Below are 19,763 nucleotides of genomic sequence, written 5' to 3' on the forward strand. Positions count from 1 at the left end.
GCTGCCCCACAATGGGAAACCCCATTGACCGGCCGGTGTTACGGAGACTCCCGCCAGCCGGTCGGGGCTGAAATGTGGCGGGGCGGGTAGGAGAATTTCGCCCCTGATCTCGGGAAATATATTCTTGCCAGTGGAACTAAGGTTCACTATTTTGATGCCTGGAATGGAAGGCCTACCCTATGAGGAAAGATTATACTGGGCCTTTATACTTTAGTTTGGAAGAATGTGCAGCAAACTCATTCAAACAAACAAAATTCTTACAGAGTTGGTCAGGGTAGATGCAGGAAGACTGTTTCCCTTGGCTGGGGCATCTAGAACCAGGGGACATAGTCTCATAATAAGAGGCAGGCCGTTTAGGATTGAGATTAGGAGGAATTTACTCACTCTCAGGGTGGCAAAATATTTTGAATTCCCTACCACAAAGGGCTGTGAACGCTCAGCCATTGAGTACATTCAAGACTGAGATTCTTATCTCATAAATTTAGAGTACTCAATTACTTCTTCCAATTAAGGGGCAATTTAGCGTAGCCAATCCACCTTCCCTGCACATCTTTGGGTTGTGGGGGTGAAACCCACGCAGACACGGAGAGAACGTGCAAACTCCACACGGGCAGTGACCCAGGGCCGGGACTCGAACCCGGGTCTTCAGCGCCGTAGGCAGCAGTGCTAACCACTGTGCTACCATGCCGCCCCATTCAATACTGAGATTGATAGATTTGTACACATTAAAAATATCAAGAGATATGGGAATAGTGCAGGAAAATGATGCTGAAGTAGATCAGCTATGACCTCCTTGAACGACGGAGCAAGCTCAGGGGCGTCATTCTCCGAATCCCCGCCGGGTCAGAGAATGGCCGTTGGCCGGGTGAATCACAATATTTGTTTCAGAGTGTCGGGCTTTAACAGAAAACGGGTGTGTTTTCAGACCAGATTTTTTGGCATTCTGAAAGCACACCCCCCCCCCCAGACGCAGAGAACCCACCACACAAGTATTGTGCTCCCTCCCAACATAGCACAAGCAGCAGAGTTCTCCCCCTCCCTCCACCCCAGCACAAATGATGCCCTCCTAACCAGGCACCACAGGCATCGGGACAATCCCCACCACCACCACAGACTTGGTGTTACTCTGCCTGCGCCCCAGGCACTGCCCCCGGTGAGGTATGGCTATTAGTCGGGAGAGGTTTGTTCCATTATACTAAAATGCATTCACATGGTTTCAATAAGGTTCTCACCCACTCATTACATAATCAGATCACCAAGGGGTGTTGATAAATCGGGAATTGCGATCTCGCCGGTGAGAGTCGCGTTTTCCCACTCTTGTGATATTTTGTGCCCACGTCGCTATTCTCGCTGACACTAACGTAGGTGCAAAATTGCCTCTTATACTCCAGTTACAGTCCAAGGCTTTATGTAATTGCAGTAGGACATATTTACTCCTATATTCAAATCCTCTTGTAACAAAGGCAAACATACTTTCTTACTTGCTTTCTATAACCGCTTGTTAGCTTTCAGTGACTCATGAACAAGGACACCCACCCCATGTCCCTTTGAAATTCAACACATCCCAGCCTCTCCCCATTTAAGGAACACTCTGTATTTCTGTGCTCCCTACCAAATTGGATAAACTCACATTTAAGCACATTGTATTCTCCCTGTTAGTCTCTCCAAATCCTCTTGATGTGTCTTTGCATCCTCCTCACAACTCACACTTCCATCTAGTTTTATGTTATCTGCAAACTTAGAAATATTACAATTAACCCCCACATCCAAATCATTGATATTAGATTGTGAAGATCAACTACTTCTATCTCTGTAACATTACATGATTGCACCCCTGCCTCAGCTCATCTGCCACTGATACCCTCACCCATGCTTTTAAATATAACAAAATGGAGCTGGCGTGGACCATTTGACCCCTCGATCCCACCCCACCATTCAATATGAACCTGCCTGATCTTCTGCCTCAACCCCAGGTCCCGCCTGCTCCCCATATTATAGCAAGACTCCACTGGCACTCAGTTTAAGGAAAATAACCACATTTTATCAAATATCCACAATTTTACACAGATACTTAGACATAATTTACGAAATGAATGCGGAGAGAATACACTGACTATGGGTCAAAATCCCAAACTTGCAATTGCAGAATGTTTGTGATATAACACTTTCTGGCTTCCTGTCTGTAATGCTATGTATAATCTAAGGAGAGTAAAGGGTTAAAAAGATGATGTTCATGTATCTCAACACTAGATGGCATCACTGAGTAGTCTTATAAAAGGCTGTGCCTCTAAGCATTCTCGGAGATGCTTCTGGAGAAGGATTGTGCGAGTTTGAGATAGAGTGTTGGTTGTATTAGAGAGACATAATAGATTACTGTGACATAGATTCAATACTGTTATTTTGTTAGCTATTACTCAGTAGGGTGTGCAAACCATTTAAAGTAGTGCAAAATAAACTAGCTTTGTTTTAAATACATAGCTTGACGTTCTTTGTTAACACTGTGACTTTTAGCTATCGAGGAGAACTGTACAAGGAACACCACAATTCCATTTAAATCAGACAAGTTAAAGCCGATTTTCCAAAATGATAATTTAAGACAGAACAGGCGAGCATTTAAAAAAAAATGTAATGACTTTGAATTTGTCGCTGTTTATTATGGTTTAAACATTGTCATTTTGTGTATTACTCTGGTGGTAGTACAAAATAAGACCCAAAATAAAATAAGCGCAGCTGCAGTCGAAACTGACCTCAGTCAATTGTAAAGAGGACAAGGAAAGCCAATAAAAAAAGCACGGGACCCTGATTATCCAGTAATTATCTAGTTATCTATGCTGAAAGTGCACGCTTGTGCAGGTTGGCTGAGGATAAAATCAGTGTCAGCTGTGTGTCAACTTCACAGAATCACAGCACTGTTACGACATAGACTGAAGCCACTCTGCATTATGACTCGATGACATTCCCCTGCCTTTTCCCTGTACCCCCGCACATTGTACCCATTCAAGTAATCATCTAAGGCCATGTTGAATGCCTCACTTGAACCTGCCTCCACCACACTCCCAAGCGGTTCATTCCAGACCCAAACCACTTGCTGTGTGAAAAAACTTTTTCTCACATCGCAATTGCTTCTTTTGAGAGTCACATTAAATCTGTGCTCTCTCGTTCTCGATCCAATTCGAGCAGGAAACGTTTTCTCCCTATCTACTCTGAACAGCCCCCTCATGATTTTGAACATTTGTCAACACTCGTCTTCTTGACACACAGATGGACAATCTTAAAGATGAGGGGCGTCATTCTCCGACGGGAGTCTCCGTTTTGCCGGCGCCCGGGGGTTTCCCGATGGCGTGGGGCAGCCCCACAATGGGAAACCCCATTGACTGGCCGGTGTAACGGAGCATCCCGCCGGCGGGTCGGGGCAGAAATGTGGCGGGGCGGGATGGAGAATTTCGCTCCAGGGTCCAGGGCCGTCATTCTCCGACCCCCCCGCCGGGTCGGAGAATGGCCGTTGGCCGCCGTGAATCCCGCCCCCGCCCCCGCCGAAGTCTCTGGTACCGGAGATTGGGCGAGGGCGGGAATCGGGCCGCGGGACCCCCCGCTCAATTCTCCGGCCCGGATGGGCCGAAGTCCAGCCCAGAAATTGCCTGTCCCGCCGGCGTAAATCAAAGCTGGTATTTACCAGCGGGACCAGGTGGCGTGGGCGGGCTCCGGGGTCCTGGGGGGGGGGCGCGGGGTGATCTGGCCCCGGGGGGTGCCCCCACGGTGGCCTGGCCCGCGGAGGCGGAAGAGACTCTCCCCACTGCGCATGCGCGGGTAACTGTCAGCTGACGTTCCCGCGCATGCGCCGCATTTCCGCACCAGCTGGCGGGGCAACAAAGGCCGTTTCTGCCAGCTGGCGGGGCAGAAATCCCTCCGGCGTCGGCCTAGCCCCTCAATGTTGGGGCTCGGCCCCCAAAGATGCGGAGCATTCCGCACCTTTGGGCCGGCGCGATGCCCGTCTGATTGGCGCCGTTTTTGGCGCCAGTCGGCGGACATCGCGCCGTTGGGGGAGAATTTCGCCCCAGATTCTGCGACCCCTTGCCGGGTCAGAGAATCCCCGGGGGGCGGCGCGAATCCCCCCCCCTCCGCCGCCGACTGCCGTATTCTCCGGCGCCGTTTTTCGGGCGAGGGCAGGATTCGCGCCACGCCGGTCAGGGGCCATTGGCAGCGCACCGCCCTCCCCCCGGGCAATTCTCCGGGCCTCAATGGGCCGAGCGGCCATCCGGTTTTGGCCAGTGCCGCTGTCGTGAATCACTCAACTCAAGTGCCGGCGGGACCTGGCAGGTAAGTCGGCGGGGACAGCCCTCGGAGGGGGGGATCCAACCCCGGGGGTGGCCCCCACAGTGGCCTGGCCCCAATCGGCGCTCACCGATCTGCAAGCGGGCTTGTTCTTTGGGGGCACTCCTTTCGTCCACACTGGCCCCTGTAGAGCTCCGCCATGGCCGGCATGCGCCAAAATACGGCGGCCAGTTTGCACATGCACGGAACCATGCCGGCGGTTCCGCGCATGCGCGACATCACGCCGGCCCCTCAGTGCATGCACCAACTTGCGCCGTCCCTTCAGTGCCGGCACGAGCGCCCCAAACCCTCCGGCATCCACCTCGCCCCCGAAAGTGCAGAGAATTCGGGGGCCGTTGACGCCGGAGTGGTTGGCGCCAGTTCTCCCGCCGGCGTGGGGACCTATTCCCCAGAAGGGAGAATCCCAGCCGAGGTACCAGACTGCAACTCATCCTGGAACCATGGCTGGGATTCTCTGAGCCTCCGCGCCGAAATGGCGCTTGGCGTGGGGCGGAGAATGGGGCTTCAGACCCGCGATAGGCTCTGACCACGGGAAGCTATTCTCCGGCTACCGGAGAATCGGCGTAAGTCGCACGTGCGCGGTCGATGCAGCGGCGGTCGGGGGCTGTTGAAAGAGGCCCCTGCACCGATTCTCTGCGGTCGACTGGCTGAGTTCCCGCCGGTGTGGTTCACGTATGGTTCCACCCGACGGGAACTTGGCATCGGGGCTGCGGTGGCCGACCTGGTGAGGGGCAGGTGGAATCAGTCTCCGGGGAGGGGCCTCCACGACGGCAAGGCCCGCGATCGGGGGCCACCGATTGGCGGGCGCGCATGATCTGGAGGGGGCCTACCTTCTTCCGCATTGGCCCGCTGTGTGGCTCCGCCATGTTGTGCGGCGTTGTTGCGGAAGTGGCTGCCGAGCGCATGCGCGGACCCGCGGCCAGCAGTGCAGGGCCACGTATGGCAGCTGGAGCAGCACGGAGCACCTCGGCTCCGTGCTGGCCTTCTGTGGGCCACGGGACTGCTGCACCTAGAGGCCCGTTGACGCTGGCGTGAAACACTCCGGTGTTTACGCTGGCGTCAACACTTAGCCGCGTTTTTGGAGAATCCCGGCCCATAGCCCAGAAAATAATAATTGACTTGAGGCATGATAGGGAAAAATCCAAATAATAGGTACTGGGGTTTCATATTACGAAGAAGTTAAGTAAAAAATATTTTGAAAAGTAGATTGATCGTGCCCTGATGCCAAATGGCAAACAATCTGATCTGCTGATGGCAAACAGTGCTAACCATCAAAGAAAAATCATTTTAATTTTTGTATTTCTTCTTGTAAAATTTATAGAATTGAAGTATTTGTCCAAGATGTTATTCAAGTGTATTCCGAATACAAATTGTGATGTTTCAGAACAGTAAAACACATTTGGTTCAATCCAAATAACAAGAATTGTGTCTTGAACAGATTAATCTGTAAATTTGGTCTGGAGAAGGTTTCATCCCTTCAATACGATGCACCTCAGAAGGAAAATCAAAGTCCTGAAGGAAGGTCAAATGAGTGAATTAAGAGCTTAGACCTGGAGGAAAAGATGTGAGAGCATTTGTCAACTTGACCGTAGCATGAAAAAACTAATCGACTCACACTTAGGTGTAACACTCACACTTAGCTGTAACACTCACACTTAGCTGTAACACTCTGTGACAACATGAACTATATTAAGAAAGAAAAATGCAATGATCAAAATGGGGACATCTAAATAACAGAAAAGGTGATCACAGTAAACATATTTACTAGGGTAGCAGCTACAAAAGCTGTTCTGAAGATAAAATGAGAATGGACAAATAATAATGATCTTTATTATTGACACAAGTAGGCTTACATTAACACTGCAATTAAGTCACTATGAAAATCCCCTGGTCGCCACACTCCGGCGCCTGTTCGGGTACATTGAGGGAGAATTCAAAATGTTCAATTCACCTCTCAAGCACGTTTTTCGGGACTTGTGGGAAGAAACCGGAGCACCCGGAGGAAACCCACGCAGACACGGGGAGAATGTGCAGACTCCACAAAGACATGAAGAAAAGGTTATATGTGAAGCATTCAAACTTTTCAAAACCTGCCTTTTGTTTTGAATGTTGTCAGATTACAGAATACCCACCAAGTTCAAATTCGAAGAGGTCGGAAAATCTCAGAACTTAAACAGTAATTCATTCAAAATATTACGGAGAAATGCTGTTGAAGCTTTTCATCCTACTCTCACCAGGACAGGTACAAGAATGCCAAATTTCAAAGGGAATAACAACTTATACTGGATGAGAAAAGGATGCTCCCTGGTTGGCAAGTGCATTGGTCAAGGTGTTGCCATGGAGAATGCACCAGGGAACAGATGGCCCCAATTCAAAAAAGGTGCAATGCCTCAACGTGGAACATGGGACATTTGAAGGACTATCGGTCCTTAGTGCATTCTCCATGGCAACGCCTCGGCCAATCAGAGTAGAATTGCCAACGAATGAGCACCTTTTTCTCATCTGATATGAACTGTTTGCTCCCTTTGAGATGTGGCATTTTAATGTCTGTCTCAATGAGTGAAAAATTAAAAGATGCAACAGCATGTCTCTTTTATCAACAATACTGACATTCTGTGCTACCCAGCAACTAATTCTAAAATGCTCCTGAAGCTTCTCAGCTTGGCTATATTGGAGAAAACCCAGGTCCCTGGGGGAAACAGAGGACAGTTTTCGAAAGATGATGAGCTGACATGGAGGGCAGGATTCTCCAATAATGGGGCTATGTCCCCACGCCTGTGAGAAAACGCGCGCGGATCACTCTGGACTTACCTGGAAAAAGCCCAGTGTGATTCTCTGATTTGCAGGGGGCAATCAGGGCCCTGGAGTGCTCCTCACAGCTCCGGCCGCCGATACAGGCCCCTGCACTTCCGGTCGGGGGTCCATGCATGTGCATGGCGGCAGCCTGAGTTGGCCGCCCCGCGCGACATGGACGACCCACACCGCGGACCGGCACTGAAAACATAGGCCCCACCCCACCCCCAGATCGCGCGTGCCCGTGGATCGGTGGCCAGCGATCGGTCGCCTGGCCATCCTGGAGGCCCCCCTCCCAGTGAATGATCCTCCCACCCCTCACCAGGGCGGCTGCTGACTGAGTTGCATCGACCGCGCGCGCGATTGGGGGCGCTTCTCCGGGAACTGGAGAATCGCGGGAGCGGCGTCGGACCCGATCTCGGGTTTGATGCCCATTCCCCGCCCCCGACGCCGAGTGTGATTTCGGTGCGGAGGCTCGAAGAATCTCGCCCGTATTTCCTGGAGGTGATTCCACATTTGATCCTAGAAAAGGTAACGGAAATGCAAACAATGAGGAAATTGACCCTTGGCAACACTCTTATTTGCTTTTAGTTTAATGGAAAAAGTGGAATCGGTTGAATGACAGAAGAAGCAGAGGAATGACAACCATTTTTTAAGAAGCATTTTCCAGAAGTTATGATTGATGGATACCATTTAAGACTTATTCTCCCCTTAAGCTATAAACCATTGGCAGGGACAAGAGATTTGTGAATCTCCCTGATGCATTGCCACTGGCATCAACCCAGCCATCTGTGCTATGCACTTTGTAAAACAGACCCTGCCAAAGCTCTGTTGGTCATACATTAACTTGCACCAAGATCTTTTCATCCTACATCCGTGTTCACTGACCTACATTTGCAATGCCGCAATTTTTAAAATATAAATTTAGAGTACCCAATTTTCTTTTCCAATTTAGAGGTAATTTAGTGTGGCCAATCTGCCTACCCTCCACATCTTTGGGTTGTGGGGGTACGAACCACGCAGACACGGGGAGAATGTGCAAACTCCACACGGACAGTGACCCAGGGCCAGGATCGAACCCGGGTCCTTGGCGCCGTGAGGCAGCAGTGCTAACCACTGCGCCACTGTGATGCTCAATGTCTCAATTTTAAATTGTTAATTTTTGTATTCAAATCAACCTATGGCCTTGTCTCTCTCTTTATCTCAGAAATTTAGGAGGTTATACACCGCACACCTCCAATAACGGGAGCACGGTAGCATTGTGCATAGCATTGATCTTTAAGTCATCTTTGTCTACAGGAATAGTGCCAGAAGACTAGAGGATAGCAAATGTTGTCCCCTTGTTCAAAAAGGGGAGTAGAGACACCCCGGTAACTATAGACCAGTGAGCCTTACGTCTGTTGTGGGCAAAATCTTGGAAAGATTTATAAGAGATAGGACGTATAATCATCTGGAAAGGAATAATTTGATTAGAGACAGTCAACACGGTTTTGTGAAGGGTAGGTCGTGCCTCACAAACCTTATTGAGTTCTTTGAGAAGGTGACCAAACAGGTGGATGAGGGTAAAGCAGTAGATGTGGTTTATATGGATTTCAGTAAAGCATTTGATAAGGTTCCCCATGGTAGGCTACTGCAGAAAATACGGAGGCATGGGATTCAGGGTGATTTAGCAGTCTGGATCAGAAATTGGCTAGCTGGAAGAAGACAAAGGGTGGTGGTTGATGGGAAATGTTCAGACTGGGGTCCAGTTACTAGTGGTGTATCACAAGGATCTGTTTTGGGGCCACTGCTGTTTGTCATTTTTATAAATGACCTGGAGGTGGGTGTAGAAGGATGGGCGAGTAAATTTGCAGATGACACTAAAGTCGGTGGAGTTGTGGACAGTGCGGAAGGATGTTACAAGTTACAGAGGGACATAGATAAGCTGCAGCGCTGGGCTGAGAGGTGGCAAATGGAGTTTAATGGAGAAAAGTGTGAGGTGATTCATTTTGGAAGGAATAACAGGAAGACAGAGTACTGGGCTAAAGGTAAGATTCTTGGCAGTGTGGATGAGCAGAGAGATCTCGGTGTCCATGTACATAGATCCCTGAAAGTTGCCACCCAGGTTGAGAGGGTTGTTAAGAAGGCGTACGGTGTATTCGTAGTTCAGCGAGGGGACCAGGAGAGGGGGATTGGCGAGCTCCCAGTAAAAAGGGCGGAGAGGAGTTTCAGATATTTGGGGGTCCAGGTGGCCAGGAGCTGGGGGCCCCTGCATAGGCTTAACTTTACAAGGCTGGTGGAGCAAATGGAGGAGGAGTTCAAGAGGTGGGACGCGTTGCCGCTGTCCCTGGCGGGTAGGGTGCAGTCAATCAAAATGACGGTGCGCCCAAGGTTTTTGTTCCTGTTCCAGTGCCTCCCCGTATTTATCCCGAAGGCTTTTTTCAGGCGGGTTAACAGGAGTATAATGGGGTTTGTGTGGGCGCGAGGGACTCTGAGGGTGAGAAGGGTGTTCCTGGAGCGGAGTAGAGATAGGGGGGGCTGGCGCTGCCCAACCTCTGTGGGTACTACTGGGCCGCCAATGCGACAATGGTGCGCAAGTGGGTGATGGAGGAGGAGGGGGCTGCATGGAAGAGGCTGGAGACGGCGTCCTGTGTGGGTACAAGTCTGGGGGCGCTGGCAACGGCACCGCTGTCGCTCCCTCCAAGGAGGTATACCACGAGCCCGGTGGTGGTGGCGGCCATCAAAATTTGGGGGCAGTGGAGGAGGCATAGGGGGGAAGTTAGGGCCTCGGCGTGGACCCCATTACGGGGGAACCACCGGTTCGCCCCAGGAAGAACAGGTGGAGGGTTTTCGGGGTGGCACAGGGCAGGCATACGAAGGTTGGGGGACCTATTTGTGGACGTGAAGTTTGCGAGCTTGGGTGAGCTGGAGGAGAAATACGGGCTCCCCCCGGGGAACACCTTCAGGTGCTTACAGGTAAGGGCGTTTGCCAGACGGCAAGTGGTGGAACTCCCACGGCTACTGCCACACACAGCACAGGACAGGGTGCTCTCGGGGGGGTGGGTGGGAGTGGGGAAGATCTCGGAAACTTACCAGGTGATGCAGGAGGAGGAGGAGGCCTCGGTGGTGGAGTTGAAAGGTAAGTGGGAGGAGGAGTTGGGAGAGGAGATCGAAGAGGGGACGTGGGCAGATGCCCTAGGGAGGGTGAACTCTTCCTCTTCATGCGCGAGGCTCAGCCTCATACAGTTTAAGGTGCTGCACAGGGCACACATGACCGGGACAAGGATGAGCCGGTTCTTTGGGGGTGAGGACAGGTGTGTTAGGTGCTCAGGGAGCCCAGCAAATCACACCCATATGTTCTGGGCATGCCCAGCGCTGGAGGAATTTTGGACGGGCGTAGCGAGGACGGTGTCGAGGGTGGTAGGATCCAGGGTCAAACCGGGCTGGGGGCTCGCAATATTTGGGGTGGCAGAGGAGCCGGGAGTGGAGGAGGCGAAAGAGGCCGGAATTCTGTCCTTTGCGTCCCTGGTAGCCCGGCGAAGGATTCTCCTTCAATGGAAAGGTACGAGGCCTCCAAGCGTGGAATCCTGGATCAGCGATATGGCAGAGTTCATTAAATTGAAGAGGGTGAAATTCGCCTTGAGAGGGTCGGTACAAGGGTTCTTTAGGCGGTGGCAACCGTTCTTAGACTTTCTGGCAGAACGCTAGACATTGGTCAATGGCAGCAGCAGCTCGGGGGGTGGGGGGGGGGTGTTTACTTTATTTTTGTTTATGTTGTTTACACTGGAAGGGTCTGAGGGGGTGTATACACCTGTTGTCTTAAGTCGGGGTGTTAATGTTAATTTATTATTTAGGTACGGGGGGGAGGGGTTTGGGGGGTTGCTTTTTTAGATTGTGTTTTGTACTTAACCCTGTTGGGTTCTTTTTTCTTTCCCATTTTGTTATTGATATTTTATGAAAACCTTTAATAAAAATTATTTAAAAAAAAAAAAGAAGGCGTACGGTGTGTTAGCTTTTATTGGTAGAGGGATTGAGTTTCGGAGCCATGAGGTCATGTTGCAGCTGTACAAAACTCTGGTGCGGCCGCATTTGGAGTATTGCGTGCAATTCTGGTCGCCGCATTATAGGAAGGATGTGGAAGCATTGGAAAGGGTGCAGAGGAGTTTTACCAGAATGTTGCCTGGTATGGAGGGAAGATCTTATGAGGAAAGGTTGAGGGACTTGAGGCTGTTTTCGCTAGAGAGAAGGTTAAGAGGTGACTTAATTGAGGCATACAAGATGATTAGAGGATTGGATAGGGTGGACAGTGAGAGCCTTTTTCCTCGGATGGTGATGTCCAGCACGAGGGGACATAACTTTAAATTGAGGGGAGATAGATATAGGACAGATGTCAGAGGTAGGTTCTTTACTCAGAGAGTAGTAAGGGCATGGAATGCCCTGCCTGCAACAGTAATGGACTCGCCAACACTAAGGGCATTCAAATGGTCATTGGATAGACATATGGACGATAAGGGAATAATGTAAATGGGCTTTAGAGTGGTTTCACAGGTCGGCGCAACATCGACGGCCGAAGGGCCTGTACTGCGCTGTAATGTTCTATGTTCTAGGTTCCCAGGTTCGATTCCGGCTTGGGTCACTGTCTGTGCGGAGTCTGTACATCCTCCCCGTGTGTGCGTAGGTTTCCTCCGGGTGCTCCGGTTTCCTCCCACAGTCCAAAGATGTACAGGTTAGGTGGATTGGCCATGCTAAATTGCCCTTAGTGTCAAAATTGTCCTTCGTGTTGGGTAGGGTTACTGGGTTATGGGGATAGGGTGGAGGTTTTGACCTTGGGTAGGGTGCTCTTTCCAAGAGCCGGTGCAGACTCGATGGGCTGAATGGCCTCCTTCTGCACTGTAAATTCTATGATAATCTATGAATTCTAGACTCTTGCGCACCCCCACCTTTGATCACTCCACCACTGGCCTTCAACTTCCGAGACCCCGAGCTTCCTCCCTAAATCTCTCTAACTCTCTACCCCTATCTCTTCCTTCAAGCCACTCCCCAAAAGCTACCTTTTCCAACCTGTTTTTGGTCACCTGTTCTAATATCTGCTTGTGAGGCTTGGTGCTATATTTGGTTTGACAATGCTTCCATGTAGTGTCTTTAGACATTTTGCAAAGTTAAAAACATTATATAGATGTAGGTTACTGCTGGAAAAAAATGACATGTAAAAAGAACATGAATTACATGTTCTCAGAATCGTTTTAGTGCAGAAGACCATTTGGCCCATCAAGTCTGCGCTAGCTCTCTGAAAGAGCATACGGACCCTATAAATGCTAAAGTGTACTCAGACTACAAAGAAATCCAAATTTTCAATGCACCTCATCACCACAGAGGCACCATAAATTATATAACTTCAACATTTACCACATATTTTGTAGCAGTTCCAAGAAGTTCGCTGAATTGGAAGTGGTACAGTGAAGGACTGTGAGACAAAGCTTGCTCGTATTAACAGTAGGTGCATAATCTGTCCGAGAAGACCATAAAGGACAAGTCTGCCAGCATCTGTGCAGAGAAACCAAGTTACCGTTTCAGTCCTCAGTTCTGATGAAGGGGTCATCGTCATTTCACTATCTACTGATGCTGCCAGACCTGTAGAGTACTTGAAATGAAATGAAATGAAAATCGCTTATTGTCACAAGTCGGCTTCAATGAAGTTACTGTGAAAAGCCCCTAGTCGCCACATTCCGGCACCTGTTCGGGGAGGCTGTTACGGGAATTGAACCGTGCTGCTGGCCTGCCTTGGTCTGCTTTCAAAGCCAGCGATTTAGCCCTGTGCTAAACAGCCCCTAAACAGGCCTTTTCTGTTTTTAATTCAGATTTGCAGCAGCTTTGCATTTGCTTTTTATGCAAGACGATCAAAGGGATGGACGAAAGAGAGGGAGGAAGCTAACTTTTAAAACAACACAGGCAAAGAAGACTGCTTCCATGCCCTCAAGCCACGAAGGAGCAAATTCCCCGGCCGTTTGGATTCTCTGTTCCCGCCGGCAGGGCACCCCACCCGCGGGTTTCCTGGCAGCGTAGGGTGGCTTCAACAGGAGTAGAGAACCCTGCAGCCTGCAAACGGCGCTCCAGCATGAAACACGTGGCTGGGGGAACGGAGAATCCTGCCCAAAATAATTTTCATGACAGAAGAAATCTATAACGAAGTGCAAAGAAAATGCACTCTATTGTACCTGAGTCCTGTATTTATCATTAACAACGGACAAGCTTTTAGTTACCAGTTCTAATGTCTGCCTATGTGCCTCAGTGTCAATTTATTTTCTGACAGAACACTTTACTAAATTACAGGTGTAAATAAAATGCAAGTGATTGTTGTCCTATAATACAGATACTTAGTACAACTTAAAAAAAAAATTTTAAGTACCCAATTCTTTTTCGTTCCGATTAAGGGACAATTTAGCGTGGCCAATCCACCTGCCCTGTACATCTTTGGATGAGTCCCACGCAAACATGGGGAGACGTTGCAAACTCCACAAGGACAGTGACCCAAGGCCGTGATCGAACCTGGGTCCTCGGTGCCATGAGGCAGCCGTGCTAACCACTGCGCCGCCATGCCACCCTTACTTTGTACAACTTGAATAGCTAGGAACATGCTGTACAATTAAGAAGATAAGTTTATCATTCTAATTTGAATGTTCATGTGAGCCCTGTAGCAGTTGAGGTTCCAATCTTCAGGTGGAGTTTTGTACCCATGCAAACATTCATCACATCGCCGGGCTACCAGGGACGCAAAGGCCAGAATTCCGGCCTCTTTCGCCTCCTCCCAACTCCTCCTCCCACTTACCTTCATCATTAAGAGAAAGAGTATAACTAAGAAAAGAGTAGGGCCCATAAAAGACCATAAAAGATGCCGAGGCAGCAGGGGCGGGATTCTCCACTCCCGCGCCGAAGTGGCTGCGCCGTCGTGAACGCCGTTGAGGTTCACGACGGCGCGAAACGGCCCCGATCCCGACCGATTCAGGCCCTGACAATGGGCTAGGATCGGGCCGCGTCATCTACATGCGCCAGGCCTTGTCGCCCGCGTAAAGGCGGCGTCGCATAGATGACGCGGCCGGCGCCGCGTAACTGGCGTCATCCGCGCATGCGTGGCTGCCGTCCTCTCTAAGTCCGCCCCGCAAGAAGATGGCGGACGGATCTTGCGGGGCCGCGGAAAGAAGGAGGTCCTCCTTCAGAGAGGACGGCCCGACGATCGGTGGGCACCGATCGTGGGCCACCCCACATTTGAGGTACCCTCTGTCATGATATTCAAACACACATCACAACACACACATCATGATAGACAGACCAACAGACCAATTAGCACACATAACACGACAGCCAATCACAGACAAGAGCAAACACAGTATAAGACAAGAAAGACGACACCTCCGGGGCAGTCCATCTGGAGACAGGACAAGGCCAGGACCTCATTAACAAGACACTCATACAGTCACCACGTGCTAAGTACCAAGTCAGATGTGTAAATAACTAGTTGGAATAAAACTGCGTTGTACCAATCGCAACCGTGTTGGTTCGTCTGTACCTCAGAGCACCCAATACCACACCCCCCGGTGCAGGTTCCCCCCCTCGCCACCCCCGCAGGCCGCCCCCCCAGCGTTCGCGCGCTGTTCCCAATGGCAGCGACCAGGTGTGGACGGCGCCGGGGGGAACCCGCCGTTTTGGGCTGGCCGCTCGGCCCATCCGGGCCTGAGAATAGCGGGGGTGCCGGAGAATCGCCATTTTGGGTGTCTCCGGCGATTCTCCGGCCTGCGGAACTCGACCGGACCGTTCCCGCCGCTTGGGAGAATTGCGGGAGGGCGTCAGACCGGCGTCCCGGGAAATTGTGTCGGCCCAGGCGTTTCTCCCAACCGGCGCGGGAGTGGAGAATCTCGCCCAGGGTGTTGGTGTGGTTCCTAATGAATGATTTTTTTTCCGGTCTTCACAAAAGAGGGAGACAATGCAGACATTTAGTTAAGGAGGCAGAGTATGAAGTATTAGATGTGATAAACGTAGGGAGAGAGGAAGTATTAAGGAAATTAGCCTTGAAAGTGGATAAATCGGGGGGGGGGGGGGGGGGGCAGACGAAATGTGCCCCTGGCTGTTAAAAAAATTCCGGAAGCTCCGACCATCATTTTCCAATCCTCACTGGATAGGGGTCTGGTGCCGATGGATTGGAGGACTGCTAATGTTGTACCTTTGTTTTCAAAGTGAGTGAGGAGTAAACCAAATAATTAAAGTAAAGGCCAGTCAGTCTAACCTCAGTAGTGGGTAAACTATTGGAATAAATTCTGAGACACAGGGGGTGGGATTCTCTCAGCCCGGGGCCGGGCCGGAGAATCCCCCGACCGGCGTGAATCGCACCATGCCACCCCGACGCCGGCACGCGATTCAGTGGAGAATCGGCGCATTGGCGCCGCGCGTGGTTGGTGCAACTCTATGTAGCCGGCCAGCCGATTCTCGGCCCGGGATGGGCCGAGCGGCCGTCTAAAAAACGGCGAGTCCCACTGCCGTCGTCCACACCTGCTCTCAGCCGGCGGGGCCTCAGAGGGGAAAAGTCGGGAGGCGGCCTGTTTGGGGGGGGGTGTCTGACCACGGGGGGGCTTGGATATGGCCTGGCCCGCGATCGGGACCCACCGATCGGCGGGCCGGCCTCTCTGGCTGGGGGCCTCGATTCTTCCGCTCCAGCCCCTGTAGTCCTGCGCCATATTCGCGCTGAAGGGAGCCACGGCACATGTGCTCGTTGGCGCCGGCGCTACTGCTCATGCGCGGATCCCGCGGCGCCCAGTTCGCACCGGGATCAGCAGCTGGAACGGCGTGCACCACTCCAGTGCCGTGCTGGCCTCCTGTAGGGGCCAGAATTAGTCGTTGGGTCGGCCCGTTCACGCCGTCGTAATACGCGATGGCGTTTACGACGGCATGGACACTCTGCCGCGGGATTAGAGAATCCCGCCTAGGATGAATTATCACTTAGAAAAGCACAGATATCTGCGTACAAGAAAAGCACAGATTAATCAAGGACAGTCAGCCTGGGTTGGTTAACGGAGTTCGTGTCTGATTAACTTAATGGAATTTTTTGAGGCAGTAACAATGAGGGTAATGCAGTTGATGAGGTTTACATGGATTTTAGTAAGGCTTTTGACAAAGACCCACATGGCAGACTGGTTAAAAGAAATAAAAGCGTGCAGTATCCAGGGGAATGCAGCAAGCTGGATACAATATTGACTCAGGAACAAAAGGATGATTGTTGATGGGTGCTTTTGCGACTGGAAGGCCGTTTCCAATAGGGTTCCACAAGGTTCAGTACTAGGTCCCCTGCTTTTTGTGGCATTTATTAATGATTTGCATGTAAATATAGAGCGCATGATCAAGAAGTTTACAGTTGACCCAAAAATTCACCACATGATTGATTGTGAGGATTGCTGTAGATGGCAAAAAGATATCAATGGATTAGTCAAACGGGCAGAAAAGTGACAAATGGAATTCAGCCTGGAGAAGTGTGAGGCGATGCATTTGAAGAGGTCAAGCAAGGCAAAGGAGTGCACAATAAATGGGAAGAAATTGAGAGGTGTAGAGGAAGTGAGGTACCTTGAAGTGTATGTCCACAGACCCCTGAAGCCAGCAGGGCAGGTTGCGAAGGCTGATGGAATCCTTTCATTTATTAGTCAAGGTGTAGAATATAAGAGCAGGCAGGTCAAGCTGGAGTTGCAGGAAATATGAGTTAGGCTACAACTGGAGTACTGTGTGCCGTTCTGGTCACCTCATTACAGAAAGGATGTAATTGCATTAGAGAGGGCACAGAGAAGATTTACGAAGATGTTGTCAGAACAGGAAATTTGCAGCTTTGAGGAAAGATTGGAGAGGATGGGATTGTTCTCCTTGGAAGAGAGGAGGCTGAGGGGAGATTTAATTGAGATGCACAAAATTGTGTGCGACCTTGATTAAGTGGATGGGAAGGGCCTATTTACTTCAGCAGAGTTCAGTGACGAGGGGATATAAATTTACAGTGATTGGTGGAAAGATTAGAGGACAGATGAGGAAAGGTTTTCATCCAGAGGGCTATGGGGGTTTGGAACTCACTGCCTGAAAGGCTAGTAGAGGCAAAAACCCTAAACTCACTTAAAAGGTGTCTGGATGAGCAATGCCACAACTTGCAGGGCTACTGACCAAATGCTGGAAAGTGAGATTAGGCTGAGTGGCTCACTTTTCAGCTGCCACAGAGACAATGGGCCAAATAGCCTCCTTCTGTGCCATGAACATTTTGCGATCACTTCTACCTCGAGCCAAACTCAACTTTGTGAGAAAGGGTTGCTTTGGTGTTGGAAAATTGCATCCTTAAGAGTGGTCACTTAACTATAGTCATTAGGGATCATCAGCACTGGGAGGGTCCAATTCCGGCCTTGGGTGACTGTCTGTGCGGAGTCTGCACGTTCTCCCCGTGTCTACGTGGGTTTCCTCCGGGTACTTCAGTTTCCTCCCACAGTCCAAAGATGTGCAGATTAGGTGGATTGGCCGTGCTAAATTTCCCCTTGGTGTCAAACAATGTGCAGGTTAGGTGGGGTTACGAGGTTGCAGGGGTAGGCCGGGGGGGGGGGTGGGCCTAGGTAGGGTGCTCTTTCAGAGGGTCGGCGCTGCCACGATGGCTAAATGGCCTCCTTCTGCACTGTAAGGATTCTAAGGAACACAAGGAAAATGTAGGTGCAAGTATAACAAGCTGATTAAGGGCTGCACTAAGATCAGTGTATTATTGCTATAATGCATTAAAATGTTCAGCAAAGTACTGAAAAACCTCATGTGAATAGTTGGGATGTTCATGTTCAAACACTTCCTGACTGCATTGCAGCAGGGTATGAACTCCATACACATGAATAACATGTTCTTTCCAGAGTAAAGTGCAAGGCATGCCATTTGATAATGGCAATGAAGAGAGCAAGCATAATGTCGAACCTATGTGTGGAACTTGCATCAAAATCCTGCATATTGTGGAGATAGTATTTAATCCTTGTTGTACAATACATTGTTCAACACATGCATCATCTTCCACATTTTCTGCACAATTCTCTCCATAGTCCATATCAATCATCCTTTCAGTGTAACAAGCAACTCATTCCCTATAAATATAACAGGCGGTCATTATCACAGTTCATGCTCCTCTATGTTTAATAAGTAATGGGAAAGGATAGGGATTAAATTCCCATTTACACCTCCACTAAACCCATCTTTTGTTTCTTTGTTTCCTCCATTGCCATCCCCTTTTGTCTTGCACCTTTAATCTGTCATTTAATCCCTCCTGCCCTTTACTCTGTCACAGACCTTGGGGGTGGGATTCTCCAACCCCCCGCCGGGTCTCCGGCGCCGCTTTTCGGGCGGGGTTCACGCCATGCTGGTCGGGGGCCATTGGCAGCGGCCCCCCCGGCAATTCTCCGGGACCAATGGGCCGAGCGGCCGTCCATTTTTGGCCAGTCCCGCCGGCATGTGTTACGCATGGCCCCACACGGCGGGATCTGGCAGGTAAATCGGCTGGTGCTGGTGCGGGATCCGACTCCGGGGGGGGGGGGGGGGGGCATGGTGGCCTGGCCCGAGATTGGGTCCCACCGATCTGCGGGCGGGCCTGTACCATGGTGGCACTCCTTCCTTCTGCGCCGGCCCCTGTAGGGCTCCGCCATGGCCGGCGCGGAGAAGAGAACCCCCCGCGCATGCGCAAGATGACGCTGGCCCTTTGGCGCATGCACAAACTCGTGCAGTCCCTTCGGCACCGGCTGCAGCGGTGCCAACCCCTCTGGTGTCCACCTAGCCCCCGAGACAGGTGAGAATTTCTCACCTAGGGGCCCGTTGACGCTGGAGTCGTTGGCGCCGATGTTCCCACCGGCGTGGGGACTTAGTCCCTGGGAAAGGGGAATCCCAGCCCTTATCTTTTGTTGTCCTCCACATCACGCCCCACCCCTCTTCCTTTGGTATTTGCTTAAAACCTTTTACATCGCTATTTTCCAGTTCGAACAAAAACTCATGAACCTGAAACATTAAAAATTCCGTTTTTCCCTCTTCACGGATGCTCCCTGACCGGCTGATTATCTTCCGCATTTTCTGTTTCTATTTCAGATTTCCAGCATCCGCAGTATTTTGCTTTTGTATCAATGATATGGAACGTTACTTTGCCCATTCATTTATTCGACAACAACACAATGGGAAAGATTTAAAATTCCAATACAATGCGAATAAATACGTTTTGCTGAATTCTTGTACAAATGGGAGATAGTAGGAATTGGTGAGAAACACAATAGCCATCACTGGTTCAAAGTTAGATTGCCTGTGATGAATGACAGGATCTAAAGTTTTTCTTTTTAATTGACCATATCTCAGCCTTGACGAAGTACTGATTTAGTCAATTAGAAAACAGAATCCCAAGAGCAACCACCCCCCATCCCCACTCTCCCCACCGACCCACCCACCCCACGTCCCAGCAGCTAGTCATTAGGGACAAGACCGTACTCACTTCTACCTGACTATAGATGAAGTAGGTGCCATCCACGAGGACCTCCAACTGTCCACTTCGGCTGTGCAACCGGAAGACCTTATGGCTCAGTGAAGATCGGACCCAGTCAGCCAGAACACCACCTATGAGATCTCAGCGTGAGAAGGGC

At 50.5% G+C, this 19,763-nt stretch overlaps 1 protein-coding gene across 4 annotated transcripts in view; it reads right to left on the reverse strand.

Moving 5' to 3' along the window:
* The window catches only part of eda (ectodysplasin A), a 366,616-nt gene that overhangs the window by 44,740 nt on the left and 302,113 nt on the right, over positions 1–19,763 (reverse strand). For 2 of the 4 annotated variants that reach the window (XM_072505791.1, XM_072505794.1), the window contains exon 7: positions 19,616–19,746. In XM_072505791.1, the coding sequence (XP_072361892.1) occupies positions 19,616–19,746 (131 nt within the window). The remainder of the gene's footprint in view (positions 1–19,615; positions 19,747–19,763) is intronic. The other 2 variants (XM_072505793.1, XM_072505792.1) reach the window with 2 other exon arrangements.

Source organism: Scyliorhinus torazame, chromosome 5 (assembly GCF_047496885.1).
Source record: "Scyliorhinus torazame isolate Kashiwa2021f chromosome 5, sScyTor2.1, whole genome shotgun sequence".
Lineage (NCBI taxonomy): Eukaryota > Metazoa > Chordata > Chondrichthyes > Carcharhiniformes > Scyliorhinidae > Scyliorhinus > Scyliorhinus torazame.